The sequence below is a fragment of the Amborella trichopoda genome, chromosome 11, assembly GCF_054954075.1.
Source record: "Amborella trichopoda isolate Santa Cruz 75 chromosome 11, AtrichopodaSantaCruz75HAP2 v2.0, whole genome shotgun sequence".
Classification (NCBI taxonomy): domain Eukaryota; kingdom Viridiplantae; phylum Streptophyta; class Magnoliopsida; order Amborellales; family Amborellaceae; genus Amborella; species Amborella trichopoda.
Genome location: NC_142346.1, coordinates 10,667,906 through 10,692,647, shown reverse-complemented (window position 1 = coordinate 10,692,647; position 24,742 = coordinate 10,667,906). Strand labels below are relative to the sequence as shown.

Sequence of the window (24,742 nt, the reverse complement as noted above, 5' to 3'; positions counted from 1 at the left end):
AATCGAGTGCTCGAGAAGTGAAAGAAACAACGAGTAAAGAGAGAAATAAAGGAGTGATGAAATGAAAGAAAAGTAAAATAAATGGGAAGTTGAAGTATGATTTAGAGAGAGAAGAGAGTGTTTAAGGTGAGAGAAAATGAGATGAATGGACTCAAGGAATGATGGACCCACCTATGGTACGTGTTCGGACTCTAAAGGGGAGATGAGAGGATAGAGTTGGTGAGAGAATGGAGAACATATGAGGCTAGTATGAGAATGTGGGGGAGATAAAGTAGTGTATAGAGCTTGGGGCGGATAGGAGAGCATGAGAGTAGGGCGTATAAGGGTGTGTGAGGGTAGAGTAGATAAAGGAGTATGTGAAGGTAGGGCGTATAGGGAAGAAAATAAGCATATAGGGGTGTGTGAGGGTAGGGAGGATTGGAGTGTGTGAGGGTAGAGCGGATAGGAATGATGAGAGGGAAGGGCGGAGAGGGTAGATAAGAGGATAGAGAGGATAGGGCAGATAAGGGCTATGAGAAGGTAGAGCGGATAAGAGAGATGAGATGGTAGGGCCGATAGGGGAGATGAGAGGATATAGGGAAGATGAGAGGGTAGGTCGGATAGGAAAGATGAAAGGATTGGGTCGATGGGGGAGATGAGAGGGTAGAGCGGATAAGGAAGATGAGAGATACGACAGATAAGGGAGATGGGTGGATAGGGAAGATGAAAGGGTATGGGGGATATAGGAGATGAGAGGGTAGGGTGGATAGGGAAGATGAGAGGGTAGGACAGATAGGAAGGAAGAGAGGGTAGGGCCGATGGGGGAGATGAGAGGGTAGGGCGGATAGGAGAGATGAGAGGGTATAAGAGAGAAATAGAGAGAGAGAGAGAGAAAAGGTAGCCAGGCCCTCCCTAGGTGCGGATCCGAGGGTTTGAGCGTGAGAGAGAGAGAGAGGTGAGGGCTCAAACTCGCCTTTCGAGCAAGGGGAGAGAGAGAGAGAGGGAAGAAAGAAAAAGAGAGAAAGAGAGAGAAGAGAGAGGAAAGAGAGAAAGAAGAGAGGGAAGAAAGAGGAAGAGAGAGAAAGAGAGAGAAGATAGAGGAGAGAGAATAGACCTATGTCACACCCCAAGAATTTACAATACTATTATTCCTGAGATGTGACGGACAAAACATATATACATCTATTGATAGGACAAATTTACAGTGGCGAGGTCTTACATAGTAAATAAAGAAAGCTAGCACAACAACAGTATCTTCCAAGGTTGATCTTGACTAGCACTCAAAATGAATCCGTAGTTATCCTGAAAAAAATGTTTACCATAGTTTGATGAGTTTGGCTACTCAGTAAGTGATCATCATAATCCTAAAAATAATCATGATTGAAAGATATCAATATTTTCCAAAATGAGATCTATTAACAGAAATGCATCAACAGTTTCACTTTCAATAAATGCATAATTTAAGTATAATCCGAGTAATTGAAATGCTTATAACACTTTTAACGGCAGTACATAATTCAAAGGATTTCACAAAATACCCTACTGGCGTCCCAAGTAGGTCACCTATATACCCCATCAGCATCCTGATGGGTCCACTTAATCCCTATCGACGTCCCAGATAGGTCCACTTAATCCCTGCAGGTCCACTTATACCTCACCGGCGTACCGGATGAGTCCACTTAATCCCTACCGGCGTCCCAGATAGGTCCACTTATACCTCACCGGCGAACCGGATGAGTCCACTTGCACACTTAAATTATTTTTAAATCTCTTTAAACATTCGAAAGCAGCAATATCATGTACTCAACATATCACTAAAATCATTAATATGAATTTCACTTAAACCATTAATAACAGTCACTCTTTATAACATTTCAAAAATAACCAATCAAATATTTTTGGGCTCAAATTTAGAAAGGTAGCAGTTTGTAAAGGCATTCTAGCATAATTGCCAATTTAATATGTATAAAAAAACTCTTATAAAAATTCAAGAATACGGAATTATCACAATTTATGGGATATCAATCCACAAATAAATATTTCACAACAATACTATAATCAATTGCAAGAATGTCAATTTTTTTAAATAATAAGGCAGTCATTTGCACATGAATTTTACAATGTCTAAATATTCAAAACAGTAGAAAGAAATATCACAATTTTACTAAAAGCAGAAATATCACATTTATTTCTAACAATAGACAAGAAAAATAAATAAATTTATTTTTCTAATTTACAGCATTCGAAATTTCTAACATAGATAAAATATCACAATTTTTATTAAAACGATTATTTTTCAAGATAATGAGGTCACGTGCGCATAAAATTTATCGCGCCTAAAATTCATGATAATAAGCAGAAATAATTATTTCATTTTATTTTTAAAAAGAATGGATTATTTTTCGAGACAATGAGGTCACTTACACACAAAACTGATAAAATAAAGATCCTAGACGGAAATATCACTATTTATTAAAAATAGACTATTTTTCAGAAAGACGATGTCACTTACCCACAAATGTTTGAGAGGAAGCTTCCGATAAAAAATTCGGTTTGAGAGAGGAGTTCACTGTGTTTCGACCAGAGAGAGAGAGATCTCAAAATTTTGTTTTAGGGTGGGAATGCTCACATCCCCTATTTAAATTCTTATAACGTATTATTATATTATTTTATTACGCTCTACCTCATACCTGCGGTGTCGCGTTAAAAGTCTGCTTTTATCGTACAAAAACCACGTCCGCTAAAGGACGTTGCCAGCTACAAGCAGGCAAAGCAAAAGTTAAACCAAAGTAAAAGTTTTGAAAATAGTGATGGTCCCCAAGGACCATCATACTCAATCAGACCATCACCTATTAAAAGCATCATTTCCCCCCCTTTTTTTTTTTTTTTTTTTTGAAATTTTAGGATTGTTACAACCTAGAATGGGCTTGAGCCTGGGTACACCTTCGTCGATCCCTTTATGTGCACATGAGAGAGAAAGAAGTCTAAGTCTGGGATCCATTTGTGCACACATGAGAGGACTTTAAAGTGATGAAGGGATGGACTCAAGTACCTACCTCACTGCGGTTTAAGTTCATGGGATAAGCCCGGGCTATTGCCCTCTTAGATCAATGAACAAAAGCCCTCCGGCTGTCTAGCAGTGCAGTTTGAATGCGACCCCCACTTTAAACTCAACACCTCACCTCAATTCTCACTTGAAAACTGCTAACAAAATCCAAATATAATGTACTCCTCTTTGATGCGCTTATTATAGGTAAATGACTCTAATTTTGGGGTACAGTAGTAGAACAGGAATAAAACGAGATCCATAAGAAATTGATTTACAGATGAGAAGAAAAAGAAGAAGAATAATAAGAAAAAGAAGTTAAAGAAGCCAAGGGATGACCCAAAGAAAATTGGGTAGCCTCTCGACGTAACCTCTCCCAAGAGGTATTATCAGAGACAAGGAAAAGTACCAGGCATGAAGCCTCGGTACCTGAAGGATTTGGAAATGGAGTTACATGACTAAACTTATAACTATGTCACTAAACTAAAGAGCGTCCTAAATGTGATCAAAGGAGATAATAAAATGAAAGAGAGAGAGAGAGAGAGAGAGAGAGAGAGAGATATATATATATATATATATATATATATATATATATATATATATCTATATGAGAGATGAAAGTCTCTCATAACCCAAACAATGTGTGACTTGGTGGTTAGAGTAGTGAAAGGGTTAGAAATCTAAAAGAAGCTAACCCGAGTGACCGAGTGTAATAGCATCAGTGTCTCTTATAACCTCAACCCGAGTGACCGAGTGTAATAGCATCAGTGTCTCTTATAACCCGACTTCACTGTACAAGCTAATGGTTAGAGTAAAAATCCGAGAGTTAAAACCCTAGAGCGCTATCTCAAGATGGCCCTGAATCGAGTACTCGAGAAGTGAAAGAAACAACGAGTAAAGAGAGAGAAAAAAGAGTGATGAAATGAAAGCAAAGTAAAATAAATGGGAAGTTGAAGTATGATTTAGAGAGACAAGAGAATGTTTAAGGTGTGAGAAAATAAGATGAATGGGGTCAAGGAATGATGGACTCACCTATGGTACGGGTCCGAACTCTAAAGGGGAGAGATGAGAGAATAGAGTAGGTGAGAGAATGGAGAACTGATGAGGCTAGTATGCAAATGTGGGGGAGATAGAGTAGTGTATAGAGCTTGGGACGGATAGGGGAGTATGAGCGTAGGGCGTATAGGGGTGTGTGAGGGTGGAGCGGATAGGTAGGGAGAATAAGGTAGAAAATAGGACGGATAAGGGTGTGTGAGGGTAGGGCGGATAGGAGTGTGTGCGTGTAGAGCGGATAGGAGAGATGAGAGGGTAGGGCGGATAGGGGAGATGAGAGGATAGGGAGGATAGGGGAAATGAGAAGGTAGGGCGGATAGGGGTTATGAGAAGGTAGGGGTTGATAGGGGAGATGAGAGGATAGGGCGGATAGGGAGGATGAGAGCGTAGGGAAGATAGGGAAGATGAGAGGGTAGGGCGGATAGAGGAGATGAGACGGTAGTGCGGATAGGGAAGACGAGACGGTACAACAGATAGGGGAGATGAGAGGATAGGGTGGATAGGGAAGATGAGAGGATAGAGCGGATAGGGGAGATGAGAGGGTAGGGCAGATAGGGGAGATGAGAGGGTAGGGCAGATAGGGGAGATGAGAGGGTGTAAGATAGAAATATATATATATATATATATATATATATATATATAGAGAGAGAGAGAGAGAGAGAGAGAGAGAGAGAGAGAGAGAGAGAGAGAAAGGGTAGCCAGGGCCGCCCTAGGTGCAGGTCTGGGAGTTTGAGCATGAAAGAAAGAGGAAAAGAGAGAGAGAAGGTGAGGGCTCAGACCCGCCCTGGGTCCGAGAGAGAGAGAGAGAGAGAGAGAGAGAGAGAGAAGAGATGGAAGAGAGAGAAGAGAGAAGAGAGAAAGAAGAAGAGGGAGAAAGAGAAAAATAAGAGAGGGAAGAAAGAAGAAGAGAGAGAAAGAGAGAGGAGAGAGATGAGAGAGTGGACCTAGAATGGGTTTGGCCTAGGTGTACCTTCGTTGGTCCCTTTGCGCACAAATGAGGGAGAAAGAGGTCTAAGTCTTGGGTCAAGATTAGAGTTTAGGGGCTTAAGTGTCTAGCTTTGGTGGATTGGGTTGAGGTATGGTGGATAGAAACTAGGGTGTATGGGATTGGGTAAGGTATAAGGTAACTAAGGTGTATATGTGTTGTATGGAATACTATGGTGTATGGTGTAGGGTAGGGTATAGGCTAACTAAGGTAGGGTGTAGGGTGTAGGGTGTATAGAGTAGGATTGGAAGCTAGGGGTCCAAGGTATATGAAAGCTAGGAGTTTTACGGTGTATGGGTTTGGGAGTTGGGAATCTTAAAGGAGTTGGAACTTTGAGGTTCTATAAAGTGTAGGGTTCTAAGGGTATTTTCTCTCTCTAAAAAATGTTTCTATCTCCTCTCCCTTTGGTCTTGAACTTGAAAGCAAAATGAAAACAAGAAGCTAAGAACTCAAGAATCTCACTCTAAAATGCTCAAGGATTCAAGAATTTTATTGCAAATGATCAAACTGTATTACAAATGATTTGGGTTCTCTTATATAGAGCAACCACTAAATAAGGGTGGAATGTTCAAAAACATCCAAAATTATCAAAAAAATACACATTTTATAAATTAAAATATTATACTGTTTTTTGACCAAATGACCAAAATACCCCTAAGTAATTTTCAACCAATGACAAAATCGTCATTCCATGAGGGGCCTCCTGCCATTGCTAGACTTTGGAAGCCTTTTCGAACGCTTACGGTGGTAATTCAGGCGATCAATCATCGTAGAATCGATGCTTGAACTATTGCGCACATTTTGATACCCTTTTATTGTCTTGCAACTGATTTTTATAGAAAAACCCAAATCCGGTCAAGTCCATAAACTTTGTGATTCTTCAACCACAATTCGGCCAAGTCAAAAAATATGCATTTTATGAATTAAAATAGTAATCCTAATTTTTAGACCAAATGACCAAAATACCCCTAGGCACTTTTCAACAAATGACATATCCATCATTCCATGAGGGGCCTCTTGTCATTGCTAGACCTCGAGAGCTTTTTTGGATGCTTACAATGGTAATTCGGGCGATCAATCGTCGTAGAATCGATGCTTGAACTATTGCGCATGTTTTGATACCCTTTGATCGTCTTGCAACTGATTTTTATAGAAAAACCAAAATCCGGCGAAGTCCTTAAACTTTGCGATTCTTCGGCCACAATCCAGCACAAACGTTGATGTTCCAAGCTTTCATTTTGATTACAAATTGAAGATGATACTATCACGATCACTTTCCAATAAATTTTGTTCATATTGGTCTCCGTTTGAGCACGTTCCAATTTTCGGAAGTCACTGGAAAATGGGATTCTAACGACCGAAAAAGTATGCCATTTTTTACCTTAAAATTTGTGTCATCTAATCTCTAATCATACATAAAAATTATATCAAAATGTAGCTCTTCGAAGCACAGTCGTAATGGACCCATACTTGTGACGATCTAACATCGGGATTTTGAGCTATGACCTCTCAAAGAATTGGATGTTCTTCTTTGTAAAATTTATATTTTCATGTTTCAAGCTCATTTTCTCTCTAGAAATTCTCTCATTTCGGGCCACACCATGACGCGTGCTATACGCCAAAACGATCGGGTCGTCGAGATCTAGTCATGTCCGAATTTGAGCTTAATTGGACTCAAAACGAGTGAGTTATGAGCATTTGAAAATCATCCCAAGGAAAACACAGTTTCCATAAATGAAAACTGATTTACTAATGCTGCACCACAATAGTGTAAGACCCACCATTTTATTGTAAATTAAGCCCAAAATGGTCCCGTAGGTCCGATTGAGTCGAAATTTGGGATCTAAGGGTTTTGCGATGTTTTTGATCCAATGGCAGTGGTTTGATACTATTTTGAGACCAAGAAAATGGAGCTATAGTTATGGAGTCCATTTTCATTACGATAGGAACTGGATTTGAAAACCAAGTTTGGTCTTGATCATATCAAAACTCGTCAAAATGCGATGAAACTTTATGGGTGTCATTAGGATATCCAAAACTACCCTATCATACAATTTGAAGCTATTGTGACATATCTTCAAAGGTCGCTCAATTTTAGGCTTATTGTTACAATGTTCTTGTGGTCTGACAACATCTTAGGCACAGATAAGATCAGGTTATTACCGACTCTGTGCTTATTCGCCCCAAGGATACAAGTATGTCAAATGATGTATAACAAGAGACAAATGTTGAACCATTTTGTACAAAGAGAGAGTAGGGAGAGGGATACGTGTCATAAAAATAATGTCCATCTCTTTCTTGCTTAATATATAGTAGGTAATGTTGTTTTTCATTTGGTGGCTCCAGGTGTATGTTGCAACTTGGGAAAAGATTTCTTAAATTTTCAAGCATGACAAACCACCAATTTTAACATCTAGTGGCCAAGAGTGTTAGTGACTGTCTTATGGCAAAGGTAAACGTCCTGATCGTATATCTTTCTAAGAGGTGGTATAATTTAGTTGGACATTGGAAACACAATTATCAAGACCTGCTTAAAGAGGAATAGGGTGATCGCTTGCTTACCTGTTCCAAATGGCCAAGTGATGGATTCATACCTTGCTTGGGTACCTAACTCCAAAAAAAAGATATTAACGCCCAAGAAACAACTGAAATTATCCCATTAACTGGAGAAAAGCCTAAAAATAAGCTTAAGTACCTAAGCAAAAGATTAAAGGATTGAGAAACTGAGAGCGGTCCAAAGATTGTGTTTGAGTGGGATAGTTCAAAAGAAAAATTCAACAAAAATTCAATGATCATTGTCAAGGAGATGTTGGGTATCAACTTAGGACAAGGGAAATATGAGGATAACCAATAATAGAATTCCCTGTCACTTGGAGAAGGAGAATATTATCGAACTCTTACATGGTCATAGGATGAAGTGTCACAACAAAGAACGAAAAACACCTCTGCCCTTTCTTTTTCTCCCCCTACTCCTTTATCATCACCATCTTCTTCTCCTCGAAAAAAAAAAAAAAAAAAAAAAACCATTTAAAGCCGACAAGCACCATTTAAAACAAGAGATAGGTCCTTATAAAATAACCGCAACATATTGATGCCTGCAAAGAGTTTATGGACAAGACAAAAACAGTGGGATTCTAAGCGGCCCACAAATGATCCCACAAACCACCTTGTCAAAGAAAATTAAATGATCCCACAAACCACCTTGTCAAAGAAAATTAAATCGATCCACTACCCCAAATGGGTCTAATGGAAAAAATATTTGGGTATGGAATGAGAATACCGTGCTCATACTTCCTCACCAACAGCAAAACCTCCTCCTTCCTTTTTGCACCTCCTAAGCCCCACACATTCCAAGAAAGCACTTCATGTTCTTCTACATAAGTCGCATGCTTGCTAGTCATCCTCTAACCAGCAAACCCCAAACTCCTTTTTATTTCTAGCCACCATCCTTAATATTATTTCTACTAATAAGGTCCCCTTTTATCTTGTCGCACTTGTCCACCCCTTTCATTACATCTTTAAACTTGTAGCATAGATAGATATTCAAATAATATTAATAAAGATTTAATATTTCTTTTTTCTTCTATCCCTTTTTCCTAATTGTCACGTGTAAATCCGCCTTCATGCGGCTCATACACACTACACTTCTATCTATGAAAAGTTTAGTTAAAAATAACTGAAAATAATGAAACATAATTTTTATGTAAATGAATAAGGAATGGGAAATTTATCAAAATACACCCTATTTTTTAACAATATAATTTCGATGAAATTTCTATAAGGCCTTGAATTTACAAAAACAAAATAAAACCTCATCTCAAATCTTTGTTTGGAAGGCATTTTCGGCGACAAAATTATCCATGATGGCTCTAAAATCAATTTGCAACACCGACAATAAAATTTGAAACTAAAAAAAGGGTGATAACCTTGCGGATCTGTGAACAATGAATGGTCTAGATAACTTGTTACAATGTATGCTATTTTAAGAGGTTGAAATCCTTTTTTTTTTCTCTTGGCAACCATAATTTTCAAGCTGAGATGATCGATGTAAAGGTTTTGCAGTACTTGAATTGTAATTTTTGATGAGTTATGAGGCCAAACTTTATTTATTTTGATAACGCTGCAAACATTTTCCTCAAAATTTTACCCGAGGTCAAAATCATTGTATATTTTGATAGATTTGTAATTTAAAATTATATACAATGAGACCATTTATTTTAGTCCAAAAAAATTACTCATAACCATCCGATCTAGCATAGGTGTTTCATTATATACTTTTCCATAGGGTGAATATTTTGTAATTTAGATGTATTGTGACAAATGTCCCCGCATCAAACTTTCAAAAGAAAGCTCATTTAATAATTGGTAAAATCGTACCGTGAGAACAACGTACTCGAAAATGGGGCCTCAAGAAGAAATTCTCTTTGGGCGTATCGCCTACTCGAACAACGGAGCCAGCATGGGTTTGGGATGAATACTCTTTCTCTCTCTCTGCACTCAGAGAACCTTTGGCATTGGTGCTTGGATTGTTTACCTGGCTACCAATAACAATAAAAGCTCCAAAAGCAAATTCTTTTGATTCCATTGCCCCTTTATTCCACTTAGGGTGGCCCTTCTGCAGTTTCATAGACCCCACGCTCTTCCTCTCTCTCTCTCTCTCTCTCTCTCTCTCTCTGATAGTTCACCCCACTCTAACTTACACCTGCCTATATTCGTCGCTCCCCTATTCACCACTCTTTTGGAAGAATCCACCCATGGCGATTGGTGCAGGAGGATCAGGAGTTGTGGGTAAGGCCCCATACTCTTACATTCATCTAATGATATTACACAATTTTTCATGCGTTTTTTTACTTCTTGATCACGCAAATTTGTTGGGATTTTCTCATTTTCCAATTGTAAATTAATACTGAGTAAGATCGGGTGTTGTATTTTGATTTGAGGTTAGTTTTCAGTCATATTATTTTGTTTATGTCTGCCCTAGTCAGATTTTGGGGAGAATCATGGTGGGTTTTATTTGTTTTGAGGAAGCTTTACTGGGATAAATGGAAAGAGTGAATATTTTTGGGATATCAGGGGTTTCTAGCTTTGATGATTGATCTAGAGAGTGAAACGGGTGGAGAGAGAATTGGGTATTTATGATTTTCTTTGATAACTTCTGTTGTTTTCTTTTTACTATCCGTTTCAAAACAATTCAGAATCATCCTGTTGATGATCAGTAGATAATTTTACCCATCAGAGAAAGGGAACACCAATCGATCATTCCTTTCTTGGCCAGTTGAGGTAATTGTAAATTAATTTCATGTTTTCAATGTAAAATGAGAGATTATTATTTTTTCCCCTCACTTTCTTTTGGTGAACACATTCCTTCTCAATCGAAGTTTAGGCTGCAATGGACTATAAGGTATTTACATGGAACTCAAGGCTGCAATGTGAATCATTTTGTGTCTGTAGAGGTTTTTATCATTTGGGTTCTGTTAAGTATTGTGTGCTGTTCAATGTCTAGAGTTATCATGATGGATTTAGGTTCAGTTTTGTGTACTCTTCAATGTTTACAGAATTACAGTTATCATGATGGACCTGCAATAAATTACATGGATGTTTAACGTTTCGAGTGTGTATTACTGACCAATGATGTTCTACCAAATTTGGTTGGGGGTAGCTGTGTCGTATTGGACATGAGTTTGGACTGGTATGATTATGCATGTTTCCATACATTGGGAATGAATAAATCATTGGAATATTGTTGATAATATAAAAAACAATAATTGGAAAATCATTGGAATAGCTTTATCCAAAAAAGAATCTTCAGAATATTTTTGAAATCGACGTGATATTTACTAATACACAGCTAGAATCCTTTGAAGATTTGAACCACTACCAAATTATCAATAGTGGTAGTGTGTAATAACAAAAATTGGACCATCTATGGTTGATAATATTAGTCGTCTTGTAAAGTATCTTGTTTGTCTCACTATGTGTATTTTACCATTCATTGTAAAGATTATTTATTGCTTGCAGTTGGCTCTGTAGCTTTGATTTGAATGTTTTCTTCTCTCTCTCTCTCTCTCTCTCTGTAGCTTTGATTTGAATGTTTTCTTCTCTTTCTCTCTCTCTCTCTCTCTCTCTCTCTCCTCTCTCTCGCTCTCTCTATTGTGCTTGCAATTGTAAAGATTATTTTGTGTTTACAATATTTTTGTTATCCCTTGAATCCTGCAACTCTTGGGTTGCGAAGCTTTGGAAGTTCAGATTTCTTGCCATGGTATTATTTTTGGTTGTTGGAACAGTTTGGCTGGGGTGTAGTTAAACGTTGGAACCTTGTATCGACCAGAATTTATTCTAACTGGGGTTCAAAAACTTAGACGTGGTGTGGTCCCTAGCCATGTCAACTAGCTGTGTCCCAAGTTGTTTTGACAAGAAATAATACTTTGATAAAAATCTATTAAAATATTAAATTTCAAGACATGGCTAAACATTATGAATGCTGCTCAAAGATTTGGGACCTCCTTAGATTCTTCAAAAAGGCTTTCTTATTATGAGCTTTTCTATTTGAAAAAATAGTAGTTGGCTTAGACAAGTTGACTTGAATGAAACTTGAGTCTTTTGCAGGTTTTAAAATTTTTATTTTATAATTTTATTAAATAGCTTTTTATAATATCGTGCACGGGTAAGTATTTTTTATTTATTGTTTTTGTAATATTATTCATCTAGAAATTTTATCTTCTTCTAACAATCAAAAGAAAAAAAGTTGTTTGATTTTGGTAGAAGTAAATCATTTGACCTAGGGTGGATGTATGGACATATTCTTGATCCCAATGAGGAAAAGTTGGAGTCTTAATTGAGCAAAAAGAGGAATGCAATTTATTGGCCAAATGATAATAAAAGAATTTGGCCCATTGATTCCCTCTCCTATAACTCTTACACATACTTGGATATTCAGAAAAGACAGGATGGTGTGAATCAGTTAAAACAAACAACTGCACACATGAATTTGAGGACAAGGGTTATATTTTCTTTTATTAGAGTCTTGCAGAAAGGCAATGGTGACGAATGGTTATTGATGTTGCACCACCAGTACAAGTTGAAAATGTTGGTTGTTGTGTCGTGTTGTGTATTTAGGTAAAGACCTTATCAAAAGGTTCCCTTGGATAGTTTTGCTGCAGTTGATTCCAACAAGGTCATCTAAAAGGATGTAAATAAATACAAGTGAATGTAAGATATAAAGAAAGAGAATGGGGTTTGCATATACCAGTATATAACTGGCAGTTCTAACAAGTGGAGGTGGCTTCTAATGTTGCCCAGTTGGAGAGCTTTTAAACTATGTTTCAGGCCGTAGATTGATTTGTCGAGATTGAAGGCTATGAGCTTACATGAGTTGAGTGTGCTACTCTTGAAGAAAGCTGTGCTTAAGACTAAGAAATTTTTGGAGACACATGGAGCAACCTAGAGGAAATATTTTTGGATGCTCTAACTCTTGGGCAATTGGGTAAAGAAAAAGAAATATATGGGTACTCCAATTATTTTGCTTGGGTGAACCAATGGAGACAGTCAAACTTCAATAATTTTTTTGGTTAAATGTCTCACTTGTTCTATTCTTCAAGAATCTCTTGATGTTTTGCACACGTAGAATATGGAAGCCCATTCATTGCTTTGTTATATGGCAAAATCCAAAAGGTTGCTAATTTAGTGTAGTACAGGTTGTTGCCATTTCGATTTGTGGCAACCAAATAAGCTTTCCTAATTTGTTTTGGACACAATATACAACTTACTGCATCACTTGCGAATTTGTTGTTATAAAAGGTTGATGGTTGGAGCAGAATACATGGTTTTTTTTTACTTCTGACCATAGCAATGGTTAATTATGATGAAAAGGTTTACAAAGAAATGGATTGGTCATTACAAAGCTTGCAACAACCTTACTTTGCCATGCATACGTGGCTAGAAAATTGTGAGTGAGCTGCAGTTCTTTTTTCTTGAAGTAGCATTAATTTTGCAGCCCTCTGTGTAATATAGATTCTCTGGAAGTATTCTGCCCTCTAGTTTGAGATCTTTACCTGCTGTACAATGGAGAACCTGGACTCATGATCTCTACATTTATGAGGCCACGGATCGAGCCCAAGATTCCATATAACTGGTCTTGAACAACAAGGAGCCAAGCTGGTTTCAGGTATCATTAACAGATGGGGCATGAAGTCCTTTCAACTCCCATTTGGAAAATCATTTATTCCTTATTTTTCCTTTAATTTACCAATCATCAAGCTCTGAGATTATAAAGGGATCTCTAGAATTGTGTAGAGAGCTTAGTTCTTGACCTAAGGGTTTGTTTGCCAGTGGCTTCAATTCCTTCTCTACTTTATTTACACTACACTTCATTGTAAAATCACTATACAAAAGAAAATACCTAGTGAGGTCTTTTCTTTTCTATAGTGAAACACGGGTTGGGAGATGCGTTTTCGTTACCTCTGCAATTGTAAACTCACTAGCAAAATGTGGTCCATTGGCTACCCTGGCATTCTTGAAAATATTGGAATTCCCTAATGCAATATAAACCTATTGGACCAATCACTAGTGATATGAGTCACTATAGAAGCTTATAAGTATGCTTAGAAAGAAAATGGCAACTCAACAAATGAGCAAAGCAGCTACCTAGTTATTCTTTTTTTTTTCTCCCCATATAGGCTAATTTATGTATATTCTACTAGAGTTAACCACTCCATAAATTTTTGAAAGATTCAAGTCTTGTGACATACAAACTGTTTATACGTTATATGATTTTAGAGACATGCCATCGCTATGATGTACATAGCGCACTGGCATGCTATATCAAATATAGTAGTGACTAGTAACTATAAGTTACACCTAGGATTGGCATGCTACCTTGTATAGCTTGAAAAAATGGCTGAGATAAATAGATTTGTGTGCATCAAGTCATCCATTTTTTATGACTTGATCCATTCCATATGGAACGGATCTTTTGGCAGGCTTTGGAAAATGAAAGTATTCGGTGCTCTGTTTTTCTTCTATCTGTTTCCTTCAAATTCATTGTGAATCCACATGAAGAAATTTTATGTTGTTATGTTATTTTACTGCACATTATTTTTTAATGTGTTGGCATTAAGAATAATTGCGGGTTATTAGAGCTTATTATTTTAAGGACATGGTTTTTATGCGAGCAAGCCCATATGCCCGCATACAACCTCCACCGTCCAACTTTGTTGGATAGTCAAGATTGCAATGTATCCCTGAAATCTCCACCATCCAACTAAGTTGGACGGTGGATGTTGTATGCAGGCATGCGGGCCTTCCAGCGTAAAACAATTTACCTTATTTTAATCTAGGATTCCCATTAGTGACATGTCTTTTTGTGCAGTCCCAAGAAATTTCAGATTACTGGAGGAGCTGGAAAGAGGAGAGAAAGGTATTGGGGATGGAACAGTTAGCTATGGCATGGATGATGGAGATGACATATACATGCGATCTTGGACGGGCACCATCATTGGTCCTCGGCATGTATGAAGCAGCTTTTTTTAAATTTTTTCTTCTCTAAATGGAAAAGGAGTTTGTGAAACGAACACCACACAAAAAGCTGGAAATTCCCACATGAAAGCTTAATTGGTTTCATTTTATCCTCCTATGTGACTCGAGATTTGCTTTCATAAATCCGTGTGTGTGAGAGGCGTGTTTGCTTACGAGAGGTTGCAGTTGTCCAGGTGAATGGCATGTTTATAGCAATTTTTTAATGAACTTGTTGAGCTTCCAATCAATTTACTTATATAGTTCTCACATTCATTTCTATTTGGGTCATTCTTTCAAGGCCATTTTTCTTTCCCAAATTTTGCTTTTGATATGTTTTTCTGTTTGTTATTTTTTGTTCTTTTTTGTTAAGCTGTAGATAACTACCTCTTGGCTTTGGTTCCTTCTTACACCCATTTAAATGTATCATGAGAACCAACAAAATGCCAAGCCTAATCATTGATTGACTTTCTTGGACTAATTCTTGAACTCATCAAATCATCAAAAGCCAAGCTGATATAACCCTCGCCTTCTACTGGATGAAATAATTTGGGGCCTGCAAGCTAGGTTTCAGCCAGTGTGCAGAAACTCGTCTTGGCCAGGGAACTCACCCCCTGGCCGAGGCGAGTTACTTGGCTGAGTCCAGTCACACATAGAGGTCCGAAAGGCCCTGAAAAAATATTTAAAAAATCAACAAAAACTTGACAAAAATAAAAAAACACTTATTAAAAGTAAATTCAAACAAAAAACGCCTTTAAAAAGTTAAAACAAGGTTAAAAATGTAGAGAAAACATGGATTTAGAAAAAAACCCAATTTGCAGTTTTGGGATATATTTTAAAAATCCAAAAAAGAAAATATAAAAATGTGATTATGGAAAAGAAACACTCACCTATCTTTGCCAAATATATCTAAATTATGTAAGAAAAAATTGTATAACATTACTTTAATTTTTTACAACTTTTTATTGTTATTATTATTATTATTAATATTTTTAATACCCCGAGTTGTGTGACGACTCGGGAGTACTCAGCCTCACCCATCGGGCGAGCCCGAGTGGGCACGGTGGAGCCCTGGTACACTGCTTTCAGCCTACCTATGGATACATTGTCGCTGTACATGAAACAATGTTGATTCTTATAATTATTGGAGTAAATAGGGGAATGAGTAGAAGAAGGGAGAATAAATATGAGTAGAAGAAGGGAGAATAAATATGAGTAGAAGAAGGGAGAATAAATATGAAGTAATTCCCATTTTCATTGATGTTGGTTGTTGGAAGGTTCTTACAATCCTTAAGCCATGTTAGAGAGTTGTATGTTAAGTTTTCCTTTACTCTCACTAAATCTACTTGCATCTGTTTTATGGTTGGTACTGTACTTGTGTTTCTCTCTAATTACCAATTTCTGAGTTCCATTGCAGTCAGTCCATGAAGGTAGAATCTATCAATTGAAGCTATTCTGTGACAAAGATTATCCTGAGAAGCCTCCAAGTGTTAGATTCCACTCGAGAGTCAACATGACCTGTGTGAATCATGAGACTGGAGTGGTAAGAAACCAGTTTTGGATATGCACAGTATAAAGCCCTTCACGTGCCAGACACTCTCTCTCTCTCTCTCTCCAAAAACTAGTGGTAGTGGTCCCATCGAATTTCCATGTTGCAGCCTCAATAGTGTGTGCTTGGCCCTTTGTCACCAGTAAAAAAATACAAAACATTGCTGACCAAAGAGAGATTCCCAATTATGTTGATGATCAAGAGAGATTTTTTTTTTTTTTTTTTTGTAGTTTATCTAAGTAAACGATTTTAGCTCAACAATCAACAAAAAAACTCATGTTATCTCCTGTAATAATCCTTTTTTGATAGTTTACTCCAACAGTGCTACTGTTATTAAATTATCGGTGGAGTGAAACGGTTATCATGGTTCTTCTTTATTGTTTCTCCACTATGACATTGGAGGAGGATAAAGGATAGATCAGTCGGGTTTTGACCCATAATTTTTTATGATTGCTGATCTATAAATTTACTGGGGTTTTTCAGGTAGAGCCAAAGAAATTTGGAATGCTAGCCAATTGGCAACATGAGTACACAATGGAGGACATATTGACTCACTTGAAGCTGGAAATGGCAGCACCATATAACAAGAAACTGGTTCAACCTCTGGAATCCACCTTCTTTTAGAGCCAATTGAGCACTTTTATTACATTCGAACTTTTATGTAATTTCTCCCTTCTTTCGAGTGTGGTGATTGTCAAGACCACTTGTGTAATCTCTCCATCTTTCTTCTTGTGTTGGGGGTTCTCATGGAGCTTCTGCTCTATGCAACTTGCATTGAACTGTTATAAGTGAGTGAGAAAATATACTACGCTAAGCTATACTATGTTATAAATGTTAAGCCTTTGCATTGAACTGTTATATCAATTTATCTATTTTGCAATGTTCAATAACTCGGTTTGGGCATGGCACTTGGCCTTGCCCGAGTTGAGTAACTCAGCCGAGTTGTGTACACCTTAAAAAAAGCAAAAAGAAAATCCTAAATACTGGGATGAAATGGTTAGAGGGGAAATAGGCTTGAGGGAGAGAGAGGGCACTTGGGAAGAGGGAAAGGGGGAGACAAAAAATGTGAACAGATTTCCACCCCTGTTTTTTGAGAGATGGAGATTGCTTTAGAGAGATCATGCCATAGATGGAGCTCGGGTTTGGAGAAAGAGAACCCGGCCTTGACCCCCAAGACTGAGTGGACTTGATGAAGTTCTGATCACTGAATTTTTTTTTTTTAATTCACTGATATTTTCTGATTATTTATTCTTTTAGACCATGGACCTCAAAATTGATCATATCGCTTGTTCTTTTGACAAAGCAATGGATAGGAAAACAATTTCAATACTGACAAATCACTTTGAGGAAAACAATTTGAATACTTCAAAAAAAACCAACTTGAATACTTTAGAAATTCAATGAACTCAAGCCCACCACCAAATTATCCGAAAAGGTAAATTGAATTCCACTATCAACAAATTGAATGAATGGTTACATATCGACACTATCAACAAATTGAATGAGTTGTCACAGATAGGCATTCTCGAGGATGAGTCCCGTCTGGACTCGATCCCAGCTCTCAAAGTTCTCCAGGAGCGAGATTGTTGTTACAGATAGGCACTCTCGAGGATGAGTCCCGTCTGGACTCGATCCCAGCTCTCAAAGTTCTCCAGGAGAAAGATTGAGGCAGGAGACAGATGAGTCCCGTCTGGACTCGATCCCAGCTATCAAAGTTCTCCAGGAGCGAGATTGAGGCAAGAGAGTATGGGTGTAGCTCTCAAAGTCTCTCAAAGTTCTCCAGTAGCGAGATTGAGGCAGGAGAGTATGGGTGTAGCTCTCAAAGTCTCTCAAAGTTCTTCAGGAGCGAGATTGAGGCAGGAGAGTATGGGTGTAGCTCTCAAAGTTCTCCCGATTGATGTTACAGATAGGCACAGATAGGCATTCTCGAGGATGAGATCCCGTCTCTCGAGGATGAGTCCCGTCTGGACTCGATCCCAGCTCTCAAAGTTCTTCAGGAGCGAGATTGAGGCAGGAGAGTATGGGTGTGTTGAGGGAGCGAAATCCTTGAAATTAAATTACCAAATAGGAGCTAGATTGAGGCATGAGAGTATGGGTGTGTTGGGGGAGCGAAATTCTTGATATTAAATTACCAAATAAATCTTCGATCGAGAGTGTATAGGTGTTTTTGAGATGGGTGTTTCGGGAGAGCTAAATCCTTGAAATTAAATTACCAAATAAATGTTTTGAGATGGGTGTTTTGAGAGAGCTAAATCCTTAGAAATTAATTACCAAATAAATGTTATGAGATGGGTGTTTTGAGGGAGCTAAATCCTTGAAATTAAATTACCAAATAGATTGAAATTTAGTGCCTAAAATCAGGAGGATTTCCTGTCGAATCGAATCAGCTAAGGTGAGATCGACTTGGATCAGATGGAGAGAGTGCCTTCGAGTGTGTGGTACAGAAAGTCAGAGTATCCCTTATAACTTTTGGATGGCCACACCAGGAAATTCGGTGTCCATTGGGAAACGATCTACAAGATTGTATATCAATCCAAATTCCGGTTCGAGGTTTTCAGCCCAAAACTCTCGAATCTTAATCTTCTTAGATTTCATGGCTGTTTTCATTTCCGGGCAGTGGTTAGTAGGTTTTGGAATCGCTAAGTCTTTGTTTGACAAAATTCTGGGAAGGCGTGTCAAGAAAAAACAAGGAAAGTTTCTAAAAGTTAAGCAAAAAAAAAAAGAAAAAAAAGAACGTTTCTTAAAACTTAAAGGACATACTTCCATCTTGTCCAAATGTTTTCAATTTTTATTTATTTATTTCATATTCATGATCTCCATGTTAAAAACATTTTCTAAATACAATTTGATCCTAATTTTTCGAGAATATAGAATTTTTATCGTCAAGCCCGCATTTCCGCAATATGCAGAGGAAGAACTCGAAACAACGAAGAGTTTTCTAAAAAGTTAAGTAAATATCTAAAATTAGAGGGAGAATCTGATATATTTCAACTAGAATCGGATACTCCATTAATTAAGATCAAGATGGATTGAATGAGAACGTAAACGGTCTTAACATCATCCACAACACAAAATATCCCACTTAAATCAAATTTCAAATTTTATTTATTGGGGAAATAACAAGAATAACAATAATAATAATGATAATAATAATAATAATGATAATGATTATGATAATAATAACGACAATTAAAACAATAGTAAAAGTAAAAATAGGGACATATCTTGTGCCCAATTCAGATTTCAAAGTTGTTTGTAAAGAAAAAAAAAAAAAAGATCAAGAACAATAAATTTTTTTGAGATTAGTTTGAGAACCGATTTAGGAAATGACGTCCTCCCTAGTTTTCTAAGAGATTTAGGACTCAGAAGTAGACCTCAATTCACTGTCAATTTTTTATTAGGATTCATGAATTTGGAACTTCAATAATAGTAGGGATTTTAGGACCTTAAATACATTACAAGTCACTATTATGGTTCTATCTTTTGCCTAAGATTATGAATATGAGGCTCCAAAATAGTTAGCTTCAATAGGGATTTTTGGACCTTAAGGGGCCGTTTGGATACCCTGAAATATATTGTTTGTGAAATATATTACTAGTGTAATACATTACATGTAAATGGATTATCACTGTTTGGGTATTACCTGCAAATGGATTGTCACTGTTTGAGTAGTATTTAGATGCAACTTGGGAAATACATTGTTTGAGTAGTATTTAGACGCAACCTGAGAAATACATTGTTACTGACTATATCCAGAACTTACAATCCCTATTAGTATATAGCTTAAATTTTATCCCTACTATATGTAGCTTAAACTTTATAATTGCATAATGCATAAGAATTAGCCTTTACAATTTTATCAGGCATAAGAATTAGCCACACCTTTTGTATGCCTTTGTATCTTGACTTGGAATCACATGTTTTCAAGGTGTTAACACTTTGGAATAACATACTTTTATTATGATAAGCCATCATATTTTTTATGTTTTATTTTTTTGTGCTAAAGCCTTTCGATCGTCTCTTTCTAGAAAACTTCTATGGGCAAATTCAAAAGAAAAGAAAAAGTTTGGAGAAATTTGGCTATTAATCTAGAAGGCTTTATGACTAAATAAGATGTATTGGAGGATAAATTATGTTGGGGGCATTGGAGGAGATTGAAGAGGTAAATTAATTTTTAAAAGTTATGAAAAAAACATAAACAATTCAAGCACAATAATTTAACGATTATATGTGAGTGAACTCAAGTATTTCGAATTTATCAGCAAACAAGCAAAAAAAGAAAAAATAAACAAACCAATGTTAGCAGAGAACCCAAATCCGTTTATTGTTTTTGGAACAACAACTAGATCCAGAACTCAAAAAATAAATCTTCTATATCTAGAACAATAGCTATAACACTCGTTGCACAAGATGGGGATGCTGGGTATAAATATTGGATATCTAGAAGAATAGCTCAAATTGTGGTTGCAAAAAATGGGGATGCTGGGTATAAAAAATATGAGGATACTGGGTATAAATCTTGGATATCTAGAACAATAGCGACAATTGTGGTGGTGCGGATTTTAGCCGGGCTAAAGATAAGGATACTGGGTATAAATCTTAGATATCTAGAACAATAGCTACAACTGTGGTTGCAAAAGATAGGGAACTGGTTTTAGCCGTTCTAGTGCTAGTTGAACAAAAGGGCTGTCGGGTTTGCTCGTTGAAAGATGGGACTATTGGGTTTGAACACCGTAATCACGGGATTTTTTTGGTAGAGAGAGGCGTCCGAAAGATTTACCCCCAATTAGTGTAATAGATTTTTTACCTTTAATCTAGTTTTATGTAATAGATTTTGAGGTTCCTAAACAGCACCTAAACACACTACGAACGGCCTAAATATATTACAAGTAAATATTATCGGTCTATTTTTTTTCTTAAGATTATGAATATGGGGCTTTTTTGCCTAAGAATATGAATATGGGCTCCAAAATAGTGCAGATAGAAGAAATGAAATAGATGATCCAGAATCATACCATTTCAACCATCAATGTTTTCTTGTTTTAATATCATGATCGAGTATCTCAAAATTTGGAATTAAAAGATGGAGGTCGACTCACTGTAGGACGTTCCTAAAACTACCTTCTACTAAATTTTGATTCCTTTATGAAATTAATTTACGGGTGTGGTTTGCATAAGGCGGAGGCCCTAAACAATCAAAGTAAGACGCACCTTCAAATAATGCTGGAATATGTTGTTTCGGTGTAAAAAATCTTTATGGTGACCTTAAAATTTATTTTCATCTTGAATTATAAAATTTAAAGATTAAAAAAAGTCTATATCGAGAAGGTCTTCTTGAATTATAAAATTTAAAGATTAAAAAAAGTCTATATCGAGAAGATCTATGGATACTTGAGAATCTTAAAAATTGATGGTCTAGATAATACATTACAAGATAAACTATGTCAAAGACTTGAAATCTATTTTTTCTCATGTCGATACATCTAGAGGTCGAGATGATTGAATTGAGAGTTTTTTAGCATTAAAATATACCTCTTCTAATGAAATTTTGAGTTGCACCTTAATTTAGTTGTTTAGGGCTCACCCTTATGTAACTAACTGTTTCCTTAACCAAATTAAGTAACCTACCGAAACAAATGTAAATAACAGGGCTTTAATACTGGCATTGGTGAAAGAAGAAAGGATACCGAATGCAAACTTTACATAGTACATGGTGCATAACTCAAAACTAGTGTTAGCACAGGGTATAACTCAAAACTAGTGTTATGCACGTGCAACGTTACACGTGATCTGATATGATTGTAATTGATTTTGAGTTACTTTAAATATAATCAGATTGACTAATTACATTCATGTTAACTATTTTTTTGATAAATACTATTAATTCATATAAAATACAAAAATATAAAAGTTTCAGGAAATTATAAAAAATAGACCTTAATTTTTTAATTATTAGAAATAAACTCTATATTTTCTAAAACCTTATCCATATCCCTTTTCTCTAATTTTTACGTTTTTTTTTTTTTCCATAATAACCTTAATCGTAAAACCATGAAGGCATCACGGTAGCCTTAGAACCGTGATAGTCATGGTGGATACAATGTTTGGAAGCATCACAATACTTAAAGAGCAGTGATGGTCGTTAAGCATATCATAGTACGTCGACAAACGTGAAGATAGCCTGGTATACAATGGAGCTTGAACGGTTAAATTAAAACTGTGATAGTTCAATAAACCATCACGTTTCGTTAAGAGCCCTGATGCTTCAACATTATATTTGGGTCATAACTTACCAAGAACATCACAGTTTTCACTTGACCATGATGCCTTCATGGATCTAAGATTATCTTGAAGGTTATTTTCGTCCGAGTGCCTTAAAAAAGGGTATTGTTGAGGTTTTGAAAAATATAGGGTTTATTTCTAATAATCTAAAAATTAAAGTATAATTTTTTCTCAAAGGTTTATTATTTATCAATAAATTTATATATTTATCACTATACGATCATAATAGAATAACTAATATTTACCTCATTTATTAATAATTAATTGATAACACTATGTAATTGTTTGCCAATAAATTATTAAATAAAAATAAATTATATATAATAATTATATAATTCATTATTATTGATGAGTGATACTACTCAATTAATTTATGTAATTATCATTATACAACTATAATAAATTAGAATAGGATGTCATTCTAATCATTATCATAAACAAAATAAAAGTATGATACTAAATAGATTAGGAAAATTGTTTGGTGTGGCCAAGCCCGCACCTACTACTATGTGCACCGGAGATCTACACCATCTACCAAAACAAAGTCCCTTAAGTAACGGTCCTCCAAAAAAAGGTAAAATCAACTGTTCAAATATTTTCTCCAAAAAAAAATATCATTTATAGTTTTTAAAATCTATTTATTTTACCGATTAATTTCCAAGTTAAAGATTCTATATTCCCTAAAATTTAGAATCAAATTTTTTTTCAAAAATAAATGATTAAGGGGCCCGCATTTCTACATGTGAGTCCATGGCCGGCATGCTAACCATGTCCAATAGATTATCATAATTAGATTATTAATATTATTTTATATTATTTTCTTATATTATAACTTTCCCGCGGAGTGAATTATATGCAGGGATACATACTTTGCGTATCTATGATAGCGACAAAAAATCTGTCCCAAAAAAAACAGAGACGCATGTTATAGATAATTATAATCTTATCATTAAGATACATGATTAGGATTATGTTAAATACAAAAATTTCCACAAAAAATAAATAAAAACCAAAATAATTATCGAATTCACAATTTGATGGGTGGCATTAAATAAAGAAAAAGTAAATACTTACATGTGAGTTTACAGAAATAAAACTTTTAAAAAAGAGTGATATACTTGATGTTTCCTCTACAAATCACATTAATAAATAACATAAATATTATAACAAATTAAAGCAAAACCCTTAATTTTTTATTATAATAATAAAAAGCAAAACCCTGAAGTTGTATTCTTAATCTAATATCCTAGTATATAGGGATGTAAAATTACTAAAAAGTCTATATGCAAACCAACAATAAAAAATGACTTTTTTGTTGATTATTAGTCGCATTTACCTAATTATTCATGCAATCTAAAAAAAATAGTGAGCCCCTTTTTCTAAATAAAAAATCAATGCGATAAATTATTCAAGTCCAACAATACACTTCTTCATTTTGAATCACATAAAAAATAAATTTATTAATTTCATAAATATTAGCTTAAAAGGAAAATGTTAGAAATAAGGAAAAAGTTTATATTAGGTTGCAACCTTAATGTAGAATGACGGATGCACCTCAAAAATACATTACAAAATATTGTTTTAATATTGAAAAAACCTCTAATTGAGCATCTCAACATCGAGATGTCTAATTATGAAAGAAAAAAGGATTTTGAGTCCCATAAATAGTGTGTCTTACAACACATTATCTAGACCATCCATTTTTAAAATTATATGTTTATAGATATACTCGACTTTAACCATTTTTGGAGTTTAAAATTTTATAATTAGATATGAAAATAATTTTTGAGATAATCCTAAGAATATTTTACATCAAAATTATATGTTATGATCAAATTTGAAGGTGAGCCTCAATTGGATTGTTTAAGGTTGCAACCTTATGGAAACCGCACCCCATAAATATTTACAATACCTATCTTTTTCATGCTCTTCAAAATTTGTCGGTGTCAAGATCACTATAAACAATTCTACCAAAAATAAATAAAAGCCAAAATACAATCAAATTTATAATTTGATGGTGGAATTAAATAAAAGCTGCAAATAGTAAATACTTACATGTAAATTTACAAAAATGAGATTTAAAAAAAGAGTGATATACTTGATTGTTACCCTTGCAAATCTTATTAACAAATAACATAATTATCATAACAAATCAAAACAAAACCCTCAACTTTTTACTATAATAATTCAAAGCAAAACCTTGAATTTTTATTCTAAATCTAACACCCTAGTATGTTGGGATCTATAATTGCTACAAAGTTTACATGAAAAAAATAAAAATTGACTTCTATTAGTCACAGTTACCTAATTATTAATGCCATCCAAAAAAAAAAAGTGA

General features: G+C 35.6%; 1 protein-coding gene across 3 annotated transcripts; it reads left to right on the top strand.

Annotated features, from left to right (window-relative positions):
• The first annotated feature begins 9,519 nt into the window (after positions 1-9,519).
• Positions 9,520-16,980, top strand: LOC18444488 (ubiquitin-conjugating enzyme E2 variant 1D). Of its 3 annotated transcripts, none has more exons than XM_088851644.1 (4): positions 9,520-9,851; positions 14,431-14,570; positions 15,991-16,116; positions 16,606-16,980. In XM_088851644.1, exons 1-4 carry the CDS (start codon positions 9,818-9,820, stop codon positions 16,744-16,746), a joined length of 441 nt encoding a protein of 146 aa, XP_088707770.1. In that variant the 5' UTR covers positions 9,520-9,817; the 3' UTR covers positions 16,747-16,980. The 3 variants fall into 3 exon arrangements, with proteins under 3 accessions (XP_088707770.1, XP_088707772.1, XP_088707771.1); XM_088851645.1 differs by lacking the exon at positions 9,520-9,851 and adding an exon at positions 11,950-13,227; XM_088851646.1 differs by lacking the exon at positions 15,991-16,116.
• Positions 16,981-24,742: the final 7,762 nt, after the last annotated feature.